At 48.3% G+C, this 15,514-nt stretch overlaps 1 protein-coding gene across 18 annotated transcripts in view; it reads left to right on the top strand.

Moving 5' to 3' along the window:
- The window catches only part of EPS15L1 (epidermal growth factor receptor pathway substrate 15 like 1), a 101,969-nt gene that overhangs the window by 36,157 nt on the left and 50,298 nt on the right, over positions 1-15,514 (top strand). For 17 of the 18 annotated variants that reach the window (XM_070416306.1, XM_070416304.1, XM_070416312.1 and 14 more), the window contains exons 9-12: positions 5,279-5,512; positions 10,481-10,638; positions 13,018-13,174; positions 13,427-13,512. In XM_070416306.1, the coding sequence (XP_070272407.1) occupies positions 5,279-5,512; positions 10,481-10,638; positions 13,018-13,174; positions 13,427-13,512 (635 nt within the window). The remainder of the gene's footprint in view (positions 1-5,278; positions 5,513-10,480; positions 10,639-13,017; positions 13,175-13,426; positions 13,513-15,514) is intronic. The other variant, XM_070416308.1, reaches the window with a different exon arrangement.

Genomic DNA, 15,514 nt, shown 5'->3' with positions numbered 1-15,514 from the left:
CAAGTCATCTCTAGAACGTGTGATGTCTTATTACATGTCATTGTGACAGTGTCAATTCTTTTTTTTTTTTTAATATATTTTATTGATTTTTTACAGAGTGGAAGAGAGAGGGATAGAGAGTTAGAAACATTGATGAGAGAGAAACATCGATCAGCTGCCTCCTGCACGCCTCCTGCTGGGGATGTGCTCGCAACTCAGGTACATGCCCTTGACTGGAATCGAACCCGGGACCCTTCAGTCCGCAGGCCGACGCTCTATCCACTGAGCCAAACCGGTCAGGGCATCAATTCTTGATTGAGGTCAGGGTGGAGGCTGCTGTAGTTATTCTTTTTCTTCGTGTTCAGTGTCTTGTGAGAGACACATGGAGACTGAACACCCTGATACCCCTCTGATTCTCACCTGCTCGTCCTCCCATCCTCCCAGGAGTCTTGACTCCATCAGTTAGGATTCTGGTGGTTGCAGGTGGGGATCTTGTAATTCCATCATTCCTTGTGCATTTTCTAGCTAGCCTTCTACCGTCAGGAATTTGTTTCTATCAGAGTGGACTATGGATGCGTCCTCTGCTTCACGGTTTGTAATCCTTTACTGGCCTGACTTATTTTGCCCAGTGGGAGCTCTTCCCAGTTGACTCCTTTGTCCTTTGGTCACATCCCATCATTCTCTGACCAGTTGTTTCCTCATGGCACAGTAAGACCCGCCTGGCTCCCCCAGTCAGCCCTTTTTCCAGGGCCCCCCAGTCCTTGTAGTGGAGAATGTTGTTGGAAACCAGAATCTGGGCACTGGGGTGCTCAGTACCCCTGGGGTGCTCCTGCTCCACGTTGGCTTCTGTCTGGGCCTAAACCCAGGCACTCTCACCCTCGTCTTTTAGTGACAGCAGTGGAACTGTGTGCAGATAAGGCTCTTCTGTCCTGTGCGCTACCTTCCCATATAGCTGCCCTCCCTGCACAACCCTGCAGCGACCTATCCGCTTCTTCAGCTGCCCGGTGGGCTGGGCTGACCTCTCCTTGAGCCTGCCCTCTTCATCCTGTGCCCCTGTCAATCTGTCCCTCCTCTTCTCTCTCCCTTCCACCTCATCCCCATGTTGGACCTTCCTCCCATTCATAGGATTTATTCACTTACCTCATTCCATTACATCTCAAACAAAGAATAAAGTAGTCCCTTGTAGTTAAGGATAAGGCTTTAATAAACAGTAATTAAGTTCAAAGCCCCCCCCCCCCCCCAAGAACAAAATTAAAAAAAAAATACCGCAATTGTGAATTATCTGGGAATACCCAACCATATCCCTCTGTTCTAGGAATTTTAAATATCTTTAAAATGTGATTTTCACAACATATAGATGAATTGAATCGTCTTCCTATCTTTACTATATTATGTGTATAAAGCCTTTGAGCTTTTAAGCTTCTAGGTTAAATCTAAACCATTTTACAAGGGAATTACAGATTTCTCTTACCATCCCCCTTCATAATCCCTTACGCCAGGAGTGGGGAACCAGCCTGAGGGCCATATAAGGCCCATGAAATGATTTGGTCTGGCCCTGCCAAGGCATTAGGGGTGAGTTAATTAAATGTTTGACCAAATATAGCAGGCTAATTTTTTTGTATTATGAATTTAGCTTTTCAAAATTAAATAAGCAAAAGCAAGTTTTTCAGAAACTCACAAATTATTTACATAAAAGGAAGTTAATAGGGATAGTCCTAAAGCAGGCTAATTTTTAAGCTGATAATTTTGTATGGCTCACAAATGATGTTATAGTTATCCAAATGACCCTTGGCAGAAAAAAGTTTCCCCACCCCTGCCTTACACCTAACAAGTATTCAGTTGTGTTTTCTCCACTCATGTCAACTCTGTTCTGCCTTTTTACTTTGAGCATTTTCCATGTTTCTCCATCCTATTGTTTTCACTGGTTGTCCATTATTATTATTATTTTTTGTATAGTAAAATATAACATAAAATTTACCATCTTAATAATTTTTAAGTGTCCAATTCAGTGGCATTAAGTACATTCACATTGTTGTGCTATCCCCATTTCCATCCATCTCCAGAACTCTCTACATCTTGCAAAACTGAAACCCTGCCCTTCTTAAACATGAAACTCCCCAGTCTCTTCCCCTTGCTCCCTCATTATTTATTTTTTCCTATTTCTTTTGACTGCATTTGACTTAAAGTGTTCATATCATTGAAGCGTCCTTGGAGTGGTCCTCAGGAATGGGGTGATTGGCCCGGAGTGAACCAGGAATGGGCCTCTTTCTTCTCACAGCTTCATGAGCCCCAAGTTTCTCTCTCTCTCTCTCTCCCCCTCTCTCTCTTGCTCTCTCTCTCTTTTTAATATGTTTTTTATTGATTTCAGAGAGAGAAGGGAGAGGAGTAGAGATATAGAAACATCAATGATGAGAAAGAATCATCGATTGGCTGCCTTCTGCATACCCCTTACTGGGGATCAAGCCCGCAACCTGGGCATGTGCTGTGACTGGGAATCGAGCCGTGACCTCCTGGTTCATGGGTCGATGTGCAACCGCTGAGCCACACCAGCTGGGCCCTTTTTGTTTTGTTTTTGTCATTTCTTATCATGTTAGCCAAGATTTATGTTCCTTTATAAATGGGTCATAGAATTGTGTCATTTTGTGTGTGTTTTTTATTCACCAGCTGGGTGTAACATTTTTTTTTTTAAATTAAATCTTTATTGTTCAGATTACATTTGTTCCCCCCCCCCCCCCCAATAACTCCCCTCCTTCCAGTTCCTGCCCCACCCTCCGCCCTCACTCCCCACCCACTGTCCTCATCCATAGGTGCACAATTTTTGTCCAGTCTCTTCCCGAATCTCCCATTCCCCTTTCCCCCCAAGAATAGTCAGTCCATTCCCTTTCTATGTCCCTGATTCATTATAATCACCAGTTCATTCTGTACATCAGATTATTTATTCACTTGATTCTTAGATTCACTTGTTGATAGATGCATGTTTGTTGTTCACAATTTGTATCTTTACCTTTTTCTTCTTCCTCTTCTTAAAGGATACCTTTCAGCATTTCGTCTAATACTGGTTTAGTGGTGATGAACTCCTTTAGCTTTTCCTTATCTGTGAAGCTCTTTATCTGACCTTCAATTCTGAATGATAGCTTTGCTAGATAAAGTAATCTTGGTTGTAGGTTCTTGGTATTCATCACTTTGAATATTTCTTGCCATTCCCTTCTGGCCTGCAAAGTTTCTGTTGAGAAATCAGCTGACAGTCGTACTGGTATTCCCTTGTAGGTAATTGAGTCTCTTTCTCTTGCTGCTTTTAAGATTCTCTCTTTGTCTTTTGCTCTTGGCATTTTAATTATGATGTGTCTTGGTGTGGTCCTCTTTGGATTCCTTTTGTTTGGGGTTCTCTTCGCTTCTTGGACCTGTAAGTCCATTTCTTTCTCCAGGTGGGGGAAGTTTTCTGCCATTATTTCTTCAAATAGGTTTTCAATATCTTGCTGTCTCTCATCTTCTGGCACTCCTATAATTCTGATATTAGTGCGCTTGAAGCTGTCCCAGAGGCTCCTTACACTATCAGATTCTTTTTTCATTTTGCTTTTCCAGTTGGGTGTTTTTTGCTTCTTTGCATTTCAAATCTTTGGCTTGATTCTTGTGCTCCTCTGGTCTGCTATTGGGTATAATATTCTTTATTTCAGTCCGTGTATGCTTAATTTCTAGTTTCTTTATTGTAGCATCGAGGGTCTCATTAGTTTTCGTGAGGCTCTCCTCAAGTTTATTGCAAGCCCTCAAAATTGCATTTTTTAGCTCTATATCCTCCATTTCTGTCATGTTTTTTTGTCTCCGCATTTTTTATGCTTTCTTGGTGCACCCCCTTGTGTCTTTGTGCGCAGTCTTGTTCTAGTTAAGCCTTGATTGATGTAGTTAATACTAGAGGGATTTGACCACCAGGCCGACTGGCTGTGGGACTCAGCTGTGGGAAAACTTCTGTCCTCTGGGGAGGTGCTAATCTAGCCTTTGCCTGAGGCGATCCGGCAAATGGCTTTGCGCAGGGCTTGGGCAGGGCGGGATCAACAGGGCGGGTGGAGGGAGCAGTTATGGCTGCTCTCAGTCAGTCCCCAGGGGCTCTGCCTCTCTGTCCCAGCAACCGCTGCAAACCTCGGAGGGACCCTAGCCAGACAGTTCCGCTTCTCCCGTTTGAGTCTGGGTCCCTAGAGACTCGCCCGGATCTGGAGCTCAGAGTCTGAGACTCCCTCCTGATTCAAAACGACAACCGCGCCCTCAGCCACCAGCCCACTTTGCGCGCGCACCTCCGTACCTTTAAATTTTCCACACTGCGCCTCCTTTGAGCCTCGTAATGCTGTTGTCTTTGCTTCTAGTTGAAGAGTCTCTCCTCAGCCAGCCTTCCTGTGGTTCTGGGTGATGTCCGTTCCATCTTTTAGTTGTATTTTTGAAGTGGTTGTTTGCGGCAGCAGTCTCCGGTGTTTACCTATGCCGCCATCTTGGTGGTCCACTGGGTGTAACATTTTGTTGTGTTTTATAGTGACCTACCTGTGTTAAGGATCTGTTCTCTTTGCAAATAGCAACTTAAAGAATATTTTGAAGTGAGGAGCATTGTAAATGTGGTTTGGTCTTGTTACATTTTGAAATAATCTTTTAATCTTTGTTTTAGACAAAGTTTCCATTTCCTACCTGCCTGAAACAGGAGAGCCGCCTGTCCTGGGCACAGCACCCTTTCCTGTAGTTTTCTGAGTCTCTGGAATTGAAGTAAACACAGCTCTTGTGGTGTGTCCTTAGACTTTCAAATTTGTGAGTTGTCAGCCCTGGCCCTCCTGTGTAGTGAAGGGACGTGTGGAGTTTGGCATGATTGACTTCCTTTTGTATTCATTCAGTATCACAATTACACAAATGCCTTGGAAAATTTTACATTGGAAGTATAGCTTATTAGAAGAGGTTTACTTTATTCTGTTCAGCTTAGAAGTGAGCTCAAAAAGAACAATCTTTGGCCCTAGCCGGTTTGGCTCAGTGGATAGAGCGTCAGCCTGTGGATTGAAGGGTCCCAGGTTCAATTCCTGTCAAGGGTACATGCCCGGGTTGTGGGCTCAGTCCCCAATAGGGGCCATGCAGGAGGCAGCCAATTGATGATTCTCTCTCATCATTGATGTTTCTATCTCTCTCTCCTCCCTCTCTGAAATCAATAAAATACACACATACACACATATATAAAGAATGATCTTTGTCTTGTCACTGCAGCCCCTGATAGAGCTGCCTTCTGTCCGCCCTTGTCCTGACACCTGAATGTGATTCTCTTCTGTATTTACAGGCCATGCACTTGGTGTACCGAGCCCTTGAGAAGGAGCCCGTGCCTTCCGTCCTGCCCCCGTCCCTCATCCCACCCACCAAGAGAAAAAAGACAGTGTTCCCAGGTGCCGTGCCTGTCCTGCCCGCTAGCCCCCCGCCTAAAGACAGCCTCCGCTCCACGCCTTCCCATGGCAGCGTCAGCAGCCTAAACAGCACAGGAAGTTTGTCTCCCAAGCACAGTATCAAACAAACACAGGTATGGTGCCCTCTGTGTACATGGCCACTTCTCAGCACAGCCATTTTCATGTGTAAAGGCCCAGCAAGATGTTTCTTGGGAGCAAGTACTTTGTGCTCCCAAATGGCAATGATTATGCTTAAATTAAAAATATTTGTGACAGGCATTTTAGTCCATTTGGGCTGCTGTAACAGAATACCATAGACTAGGTAGTTATAAACAACAGACATTTATATCTCATTGTTTTTGAGGTTGGAAGCTTCCAAGGCATGGACAGATTGGGCAAATAATGAGGGCTTTCTAGTTTACAGGCAGCCATTTTCTCGCTGTGTCCTCACATGGTGGAAGGGGCTAGAGAACTCTCTTGGGTCCCTTTTATAAGTGCACTAATCCCATTCATGAGGGTTTCACCCTCATGACCTAATTACCTTTCAAAGGCCCCATGTTCTAACCCCACCATATTGGGGTATAGGATTTTAACATATGAATTTAGGGGGCCACAAACATTCGGACTATAGCAACAGGGATTGAGAATTAATTTTCTCATTCACTGGCATATAAATATTACCTTTCCTCAGACACACCCAGTAACCTCCTAGCAGGCCCTCTCCTCTGCCACTCCTGCTTCAGACAGTCCCTCTGCTGGGAGGGGTATCCCCAGATCGCACTGGGGCACCTTGCTTAGTGAGCCTCCTACTTATGGAACACCTCATCAGGGAGCCTAGCATGACCACACCATTACCCAGCAATCCCCAGGTCCTGCTCATGCAGCCATTTTCCTCCCTCTGCTTTACATTTGTCTAAATTTTTAAAATTGATTTTTAGAGAGAGGAAAGGGGGAGGAGGGAGAGACATTGATTTATTATTCCATTTATTTATTTATGCATTCTTTGGTTGATTCTTGTATGTGCCCTGACTGGGGATCGAACCTGAAACTTTGACATACCAGGACGATGTTCTAACCAACTGAGATACCTGGCCAGGGCTACCCCACATTCTTTTAGATTCTCATACCTGGGAATGTAGTGAGTTATGTATGGTTTGTTTACACACACACCTTGTAGCTTCATGAGAGCAGACTCAAGTCTTGGTTATAATCTCACTGTTTAGAACAATCTCTGGTACTTTGATGCTCAGTGAGTGTATGTTGAATGATGAGGTGAGTGAGAGCATCCATCTCATGTTAGAAAGACACATGGGGGCTCAGACTCTGCATGCACAGTAGCATCATATATATAAATGTTTTTTGTTCTGGCAAATCAAGCATCTTTATAAAAGAATACCTTTGAGATTGTCTAAAATATGTGAGAACTCGAACTGAGTTACATCTGGGATCATGCATCGCTTTCTGCCTCATTTGTGGTTTCAAAGGCAAAGCAATGAATGTAACACACAGGCCAGCCAGCACCACAGTGCAACTTCATAATATGATGAAAATGGGAAGTGCATAATCAGACAGCGATTTCTCTTGCTCATAACACATTTATAAAGTTAAACCTCTGACTCAGGAGGCTCGTTTTCAAGGAGCTCATAGAACACAGCTTTGCACCCTTGAGTAAAAAAAAAAGAGATGAGAGAGGGCCAGTGGCTCGGTGACAAGGCTAATGCAGCTCCTGTAAGTGCCCTGGCCAGGTGGAGGGTATGGCCCACAGCTGTGAACCTCTGGTTGGTCAGATTTCCATGGCTGTCTGCTAAGAAGCCCAGTGTCTAGACCAGTGATGGCGAACCTATGACACGCGTGTCAGAGGTGACACGCAAACTCATTCTTTTGGTTGATTTTTCTTTGTTAAATGGCATTTAAATATATAAAATAAATATCAAAAATATAAATCTTTGTTTTAGTATGGTTGCAAATATCAAAAAATTTCTGTATGTGACACGGAACCAGAGTTAAGTTAGGGTTTTTCAAAATGCTGACACGCCGAGCTCAAAAGGTTCACCATCACTGGTTTAGACAGCCCAGCCAGATATCTTTAGTAGCTCTCCAGCCATGCCCAGCGTGTTTTGGAGGTCCTGGATAGTGCCACAGTGACTGTGGGATAGGCCCCTTCCCTAATGGGAAGGCAAATGATAGGTAAATCAATAAACTAAGGAAGGTCTGACAGCCATCAGAAACCAGGACTGGGCCTGGCCTAGAAGTGTCTGGGTGAATAGGAGTGCGTGCTTCTGCAGATGGGGCCAGCTGGACAGTCACTGATAGGATGATGTCTGAGCTAAAATCTGCATGACAGGAAGCCATCAGAGGACTAGTCTTCCAGGGCTCCAGGGCTCTGAAGTGGGAGCACTTGGTATGTTCTAGAAACAGGGAGCAGGCCAGGGCAGGGTGAGCAAGGGGATAATAGGGTGGGGACAAAGAGGGGGTGAGGCTGGTCACTTAGACCTGCACAAGCTGTTGTTTTCTAAGACAACCCAGCATCTCCTTTAGTCTGCTAAATTCTTGCTAAGAGTTCTTTTTTTTGTTGTTAATCTTCACCGAGGATATTTTTTTCATTTATTTTTAGAAAATGTGGAAGGTGGGGGTGGGGGGGGGCGGGGAAGAGAGAGTGTGAGAGGGTTACATTGATTGGTTACCTCCTGCACATGCCCCACTGGTTCGGGGATCAAACTTGCAACCCAGGTACGTGCCCTTGACTGGGAATTGAACCCGAGACCCTTTGGTGCGTGGGCCGACACTCTAACTACTGAGCAACACCAGCCAGGGCTTGCCAAGAGTTCTTAAACTACACTGATTTTACCAGTGGCCATTAGGTTCAAAAGTGGGAGAGTGTGTCCCCTTCAGGAATAGGGCCAACTGGAGGAATCAGATACAAGAATGAGCATTTCGGGGGACCCACAGTCACCATGCTCCCTCTCCCCCACTTCTCTCATCTGCAAGTTAGTGATGCCCTGTCTGGGACTTCCCCAAGGGCCACCTGTTCCTGTTCATGGCCAGATGTGGGGTGAGGCTCCTTCCAGCCACCAGGGTCTATTCCAGGGGTGGGCAAACTTTTTGACTCGAGGGCCACAATGGGTTCTTAAACTGGACCGGAGGGCCGGAACAAAAGCATGGATGGAGTGTTTGTGTGAACTAATATAAATTCAAAGTAAACATCATTACATGAAAGGGTACGGTCTTTTTTTTTTTTTTTTTTTTTTTAGTTTTATTCATTTCAAACGGGCTGGATCCGGCCCGCGGGCCGTAGTTTGCCCACGGCTGGTCTATTCCCATTCACTGGGGGCCTGCGGCTACAGAGCCAGCTTAAACCTAGCTCTAGGGGAAGTCTGCCCTGTATGGATTTGTCGCCAAGCAGGCATCGGGATTTTGCTCTTGACATGCCCTGATACCCCAGAAATCAGGCAGCAAGGTTATTCTGTTTGTGCAGCAAATGTCAGGACTTTTGTTGTCCCAGACAGAAACCGTTCTTCCCTCAGCTCAGCCTGTCTGGCCCGCTGTGACTTTTTCCTTGGGTTTCTTGGCATCTGAGGTGTAGTTTGCTCCAGTCACTTAAGACAGCAAGCCTCTTCTTCACTAGAGCTCCTGTATGCACATCTCTTCTGACTGTGTCCCACAGCAGATGGGAAGCAGCCTGCAAGTCACATCAGGTAGCAAATAAAACGCAGGTCTCTCTTGCTGCTGGAAGCCTCTCTGTCGGAGCCCTTGCTTCTTAGATTGGGCCCATAGGTCCTGAAGAGTCTCCGACCCGTCCCTGGCTGCACCGAGTCATTACCCGAAGCCCCGACTGAAACAGTCTGGGCGACGTGGCGCCCGGCTTCCCAGCCTCGCTCTGTGGGCTCCTGGTGCTCGCACCGGGTGCTGCTGGATCGGGGCACTGAAGGGGGCTGTTAGGAAAGGCAGATGAGGAGACACTTCTCTAGAGAAAGGGGCTGCCATGCTGTGGCACTTGGTGCCATGAGAGTGCTGAAGGTCAGAGGTGACACATCCAGAATTAGCAATCGAAGAGGCCTATTCCCAAGCATCCAAGGGGCCTTGAAGCCCCTGAATTAGGAGTCGCATGGGTCCTAGAGCACCCTTGGTGGCATTTGTCCTTTTTATTTATTTATTTATTTATTTAATTTCAGAGAGGAAAAGAGAGGGAGAAAGAGAGAGAGAGAAACATCAATGATGAGAGAGAATCACTGATCAGCTGCCTCCTGCACGCCCCATGCTGGGGATCAAGCCTGCAACCTGGCACATGCCCTTGACTGGAATCAAACCCGTGACCCTTCAGTCTGCAGGCTGATGCTCTAGTCACTGAACCAAGCCGGCTAGGGCGCATTTGTCCTTCTTGAGTAAACTTGAACAGGCTGTGTGAGAGGCCAAGCTCCACAGATGCCAAAGTCGCACTGCATTGGTCTGCCAGAATGCTCTCCCTCGAGAGGCTTGGGCATGCTCGCCGGAGGCCCCCCATCAGGGCTGTGCACATGCCGATACCTCATAGGAGCACTCCTGTGTCACATAGAGTCAGGACAGGGACAGAGGATGGAGTACAGAATCCTGGCACTGTGGGCATCAAGACACGCCTGGCAGTTGCAGGGAAGGGTTTGCAGACAGAAGATGGCAGACGGGAAGGCTGGCGTGAGCTGGGCCCGTTCTTAGGAGACAGGCCTTCCATCTCCCGTCTCATGTAGGTGGTCAGAAGGGTCTCTCCCAACACATTTGAAGCCTCTTCTGGGACATCACTGACATGTCCTTGGCAGTGGGGGTGGTAGAGCTGTTGGTGGACAGACCTGCTGGGTCTTTACCTCCCTCTCAGCGCAAGGGGAGAGTGGTGTTGTGATGGGGTGCAGAGAGGTACAGGCTGGCCACTGGATGAGATTGACCGAGTTGGCAATAAACTCTCTTAGTCTCAGTTTCCCCTTTTACAGAACAGGGATCCTGTCTGCCCTCTTGGCTCATTGGGTCCTGAGGAAGGTTTTCTGCTAAAATACACATGAAAACACTTTAATAGTGAATATTTGTAGGTGTTGAAAAGCTTGAGGATTAACCATTGTACAAAAACCACCTTTCAGCCAACAGTAAACTGGGTGGTGCCAGTGGCAGACAAGATGCGCTTTGATGAGATCTTCCTGAAGACCGACCTGGACCTGGATGGCTATGTGAGCGGCCAGGAGGTGAAGGAGATCTTCATGCACTCTGGCCTCAACCAGAACCTTCTAGCACACATATGGTAAGGACAGATAGACGGATATCTGCTCCTTAATATTTGGGCTTCGCTCTGTGGAAGATTATAGTGGCTGTGGGTGGCTCAAAGGGGCCCCGTGGAAATGAGGCTGTGCTGTATGAAGGGTCAGAAGGATAAGTAGGACAGGAGGGTGTGGCAGTCAGGGATGGTCAGGGTGCCTCCTCAGCCCTGCAATGGCCTCTGTGTCTGTCCCTTACTTTATTCTCACCAGGCTGATGGGGGCTGAGCAAGGTATAGGTATAAAGGCCTGTACCCTATATTTAGTGTCTGTCCTTCAGCAGGTGGGTCTCCTGTCCTGCTCCCCTAGAGAGCTCTGGGGTGACCTGTTTGAATGGCTAAGACCAGTTCCTGCTAGTGACAATGCTGATTCTAGCGGGAGGTCAGCCTTCATCACAGTCTTTTGGGATGGAAGCACTTGGCCACCTGTCGGGGAATATGCAATAAGAACCCCCAAGGCTCCAGCAGGGCCGACCAGGGCTGTGGAGGTTGTAGCTGTCTCCCCTAGAGACGGTGCCCTTTGCAGGACAGTGACTGGGCATACTGTTGGTGAGACTGGTTTGCACCTCAGGGCTGGGTTGAAGAGCAGGGCTCACTCCCACTTCCCTTTGGGGCCAGCCAGAGCAATGTTCACATCGTTGGGGTGGCTCTTTTTGTAACTGGCCAGTGTTGAAAGTCACTTCTTAGCTTTGTCCTCAGAGCTCAGGACCTTCGGGAGCTTCACTTGGGGTTATAAGGAGAGAATTTTCATGTAATTCTGTAGAAGTGAGTCCTCCAAGTAGAGCAGTAATTCCATGTTGTAAAGGGAGGCCTCTGCCCAGGAAGTGGGCCATGCCATCCTCAGGAACACATGACACCCAAAGTTAGTCACAAACCAGCTGAGGGAGGCCCAGCTGCAGCCCCTTCAGATACAGTGTCCCTTTGTAGAAACCAATAAACACCTCTCCTTTATCACTTGAAATGGACGTACACAGAAGTCAAAGGCCCTGATCATTACTTAAAGGGACAATGCAAGGGAAGAAATTTATACCATATACCCCAACCTGTAAGTGGTGTAACAACATGTAAATGACGCAATTAAAGCATAAATCCTTTGGGATTAAAGAAGGAATGCAGAGGATTGCATATAGGGAGTGAAGGGAAAGGGCATACTGTGTGAGTTCTAGAATCACCGCTAGGAAAGTGAGACAACAGTCTAGGTTAGTCTGCAGCTGACGGTGGAAGGGGATATAACTGAAAGGAGAGAACAAGGCAAGACGGGTTGCAGAGGGAAAACAGGGACTAGGCCTTTCCCCTCACAGCACCTAGTGCCGGGTCAGTCAGCACAGTGTCAGGACCAGCATGGACCTGACAGCACCCACACGTGGCCTTGGAGCCCGCAATCCCTGAGAGATGGGAGGTGCTGGAGAGAAGCACAGCCTAAGCTGCTGTGGGCTCGGTTTGCAGCAGGCTGGCCCTCTCAGGCAGACCGAGAAGTAGTTGCAGTGTGAAATTGTGCCCTCAAACTGTGATGGAACAAAGACTTTAAAATGAGTCTTGATTAGCAACTTTCAGCCGTCTCCATGCTCCCATGCTCCCTCTGGCCCTGTTCACGGACAATGTTTGGGCCTGAGTTTGCTCAACATTCCCAGCTCTCCTTGCTGTGCATTAGAAAATGATTTCATTTCTGCAGTGACTCCGCGCAGTGGGAAAGAGGCTGCATGTTGAGTGGGCAGTGACTGAATGAAGGGAAGACCTTTCTGGAAGACGTGGAGGCCGAGTCCTTACCATGAAAGGCTTCCCTTCCCATAGCAGCCAGCTCCTGGCTCCTGAGGTGTCATGGAGCTTATATGCTGCCTTGCCTATCTGCCAGGACAGCAGAAGGCCATGTGGGCAGTGACACCGCAGCAGGGAGGGGCTGTCCTGTGCAGCATAGCCTTACTGGGCTTTTCAGGCCTGTTCCCCTACAGTGACAACCCAAAATGTTGCTGCCATTGTCTCCATTGGAAACCAGTGTCCCAGGCCGTTCAGTGACCCAGGGCCGCAGGAATTGGCTAAAGATCTGAGTGCTCATTTGCCCAGCTTCCATTTCCATAGGAATGACTGCTCTGTCCTGGACCGTTGTGTCCACCAGCAGTATACGATAAATAGCCAGGAGGGAGTCCCCTCCTGCCCCCAGCCCCTCCTTGACCAATGTCTGGGTGGGAGGCCAGGACTGATCCCCAGAGTAGGATGTTTAGTAGAAAAGGTGTTGCACTATGGCCTGTTGTTTTTATCATCATTATCCAGTTTTCAAAAGCATGGGTCCCGTGACTGGTACTCATTGCTCCAGGTGAATCCTGAATCTGAAGCCTGTGATGTGTAATTAGCATCCCACATTTCTCCCAGGGCCCTGGCCGATACGAGGCAAACGGGAAAGTTAAGCAAAGACCAATTCGCATTAGCTATGTATTTCATTCAGCAGAAGGTCAGTAAAGGCATCGACCCCCCTCAGGTCCTCTCGCCGGACATGGTCCCACCCTCAGAGAGAGGCACCCCTATCCCGGTGAGTAGCCACTGGCACACCCCTGTTGTATTTTAATCTCTTCCACAGCCCGCCACCAGGTGGCGCCGGCAGCCTGTGTGAGTCTTCCCCACGGGGCTCTGGTGTGTCTGGATGCCCAGTTAGTTCTCAGGGCTGGGGGTTGGGGTTTGGGGGAGACATAGATGATATTATCCCTCATTCTAAGACCTACTAGTCCCTGCTGTGTGGTGATTCAGTGTGGTAATATGTAAGAGTGTCTGAATTTGGTTCCAGGACAGCTCAAGTTCTCTTGGATCGGGGGAATTCACTGGTGTGAAGGAACTGGATGATATCAGTCAGGAGATCGCCCAGCTACAAAGGTATGTGAGAGTGGCTTCTTCCCCTCAGATTCCGAATCTCACACAAACCTACCCCAGGTCGCTATCAGAAGTATTGGAGAGAGGTTCAAAAACTCCTGGAAAGTGACCATCCCTAGTTTGTTCAGCAGAAGTAAAGGGACACAAATTCTCCTGCATTTCTGAAGTGACTTAATGAGCTTGAGTATATGAGTCTTCAGTTGGAGCCAGTGGGCTGTGGGGTCTCAGGCAGGTGGTAACCAGGCAGCACCAGCACCTCCCTCCACCTTCCCCAAAGGCCTTGTTATCTCTGACACATAAAGTGTCTGTGACTCAGGTGGCAAGTTAATGGCTTAGGATTGACAGCTAAACTGTTAGAGGGGCCTCACATCCAGGTCTCCAGCTCCATTCCTGGGTTTCCCCACATGTGAATGAAGGCTTTGGACAGGGTGTTGCACTCTCAGAGTCTGGCATAAAGAAATATGCCCACTTCCTGTAGGTCCCTGTGTTCCTCTTCAGAACTGCATCCTCTTTGTTTCTTTTGTTTTGTTAATCCTCACTGGAGGACATTTTTTCTATTTAATTTCTAGAGAGTGGGAGGGAGAGGGGGAGGGAGAGAGAGAGATCAGTGTGAGAGAGGCACATTGATTGATTGCCTCCCGCATGCACCCTGACCGGGGCTGCAGCTTGAACCTGCAACCCAGGTACGTGCCCTTAACCAGGAATTGAACCTGAGACCCTTCAGTTTGTGGGCCAACGCTCTAACCACTGAACAGCTCACCAGCCAGGCTGCATCTTCTTTTTAGTTAATTCTGGGAAAGGGGGCACTTTCCTTACTTAGGGACAGTGAGCAGAAGGGCCAGAAGCACTTTGTCCTCCATGGGAAAGAGAGCACTTGTAGGATGGGGCAAAAGTAGGTTTATAGTTATGAGTATGCAAAACAGAGTTTACTCTTGTATTATTACTTACTAGAGGCCTGGTGCATGAAATTCATGCACTTGTGGGGGGTCCCTCAGCCCGGCCTGTGCCCTCTCACAGTCTGGGAGCCTTTGGGGGATGTCTGACTGACGGCTTAGGCCCGCTTCCCACAGGGAGCAGGCCTAAGCCGTCAGTCGGACACCCTTAGCGCTGTCACGGAGGTGGGAGAGGCTCCTGCCACCGCCACTGCACTCACCAGCCATGAGCCCGGCTTCTGGCTGAGCGGTGCTCCCCTTGTGGGAGTGCACTGAGCACCAGGGGGCATCTCCTGTGTTGAGCGTCTGCCCCCTGGTGGTCAGTGTTTGTCATAGCGACTGGTTGTTCCGCCATTGGGCCAAAACCGGCTCTCCGACATCCCCCGAGGGGTCCCAGATTGCGAGAGGGCGCAGGCCAGGCTGAGGGACCCCACCAGTGCACGCTCAGGGCCGGGGAGGGACATGGGAGATTGGCCAGCTGTGGAGGGACAGCGGAAGGGCTCCGGGTGTGTCTGGCTCCTCTTGCTCAGTTCCGATTGGCTGGACCCCAGCAGCAAGCTAACCTACCGGTCAGAGCATCTGCCCCTGGTGGTCAGTGTAGGTCACAGTGAGCAGTTGAGCGGCCTTAGCATATCATTAGTATATTACGCTTTGATTGGTTGAACGGCCAACCAGATGACCGGATACTTAGCACATTAGGCTTTTATTATATAGGATTGTATTTTTTTCATAGGAACAACTGTAAGCCTACTTTTGTCACCCCCTGTATTTATACAAAAATAAAATGGCAGTATTTTGCCAGAGTGGGTTGGATTCCACTCACAGCTGGGGGCCCTCAGCTACAGAGGTATGTGAGAGTGGCTTCTAACCCTCGCAGAGCCCTGAGAAAGCAAAGGCAGGTCAGATGTCAGGTGGGACTGGTTGGGTGGGTCACAAAGCCTGAGCCTGGACTGCCTGCAGGAGCCAGACTCCCCTTCATGCTCAGTCCAGAGGATGGCCCCCGTTCTTCCCCTAGTTCCAGGGGCTGTGTCCTCCAAACCAGAGATCAATCAACCTCGCAAGGCAGAGAGGGT

The sequence above is a fragment of the Myotis yumanensis genome, unplaced genomic scaffold (genome assembly GCF_028538775.1).
Source record: "Myotis yumanensis isolate MYYU_CA2020_CCGP unplaced genomic scaffold, mMyoYum1.0.hap1 SCAF_5, whole genome shotgun sequence".
Classification (NCBI taxonomy): domain Eukaryota; kingdom Metazoa; phylum Chordata; class Mammalia; order Chiroptera; family Vespertilionidae; genus Myotis; species Myotis yumanensis.
Note: the sequence above shows the minus strand (reverse complement) of the source record. Positions and strands in the feature narration are given on the sequence as shown.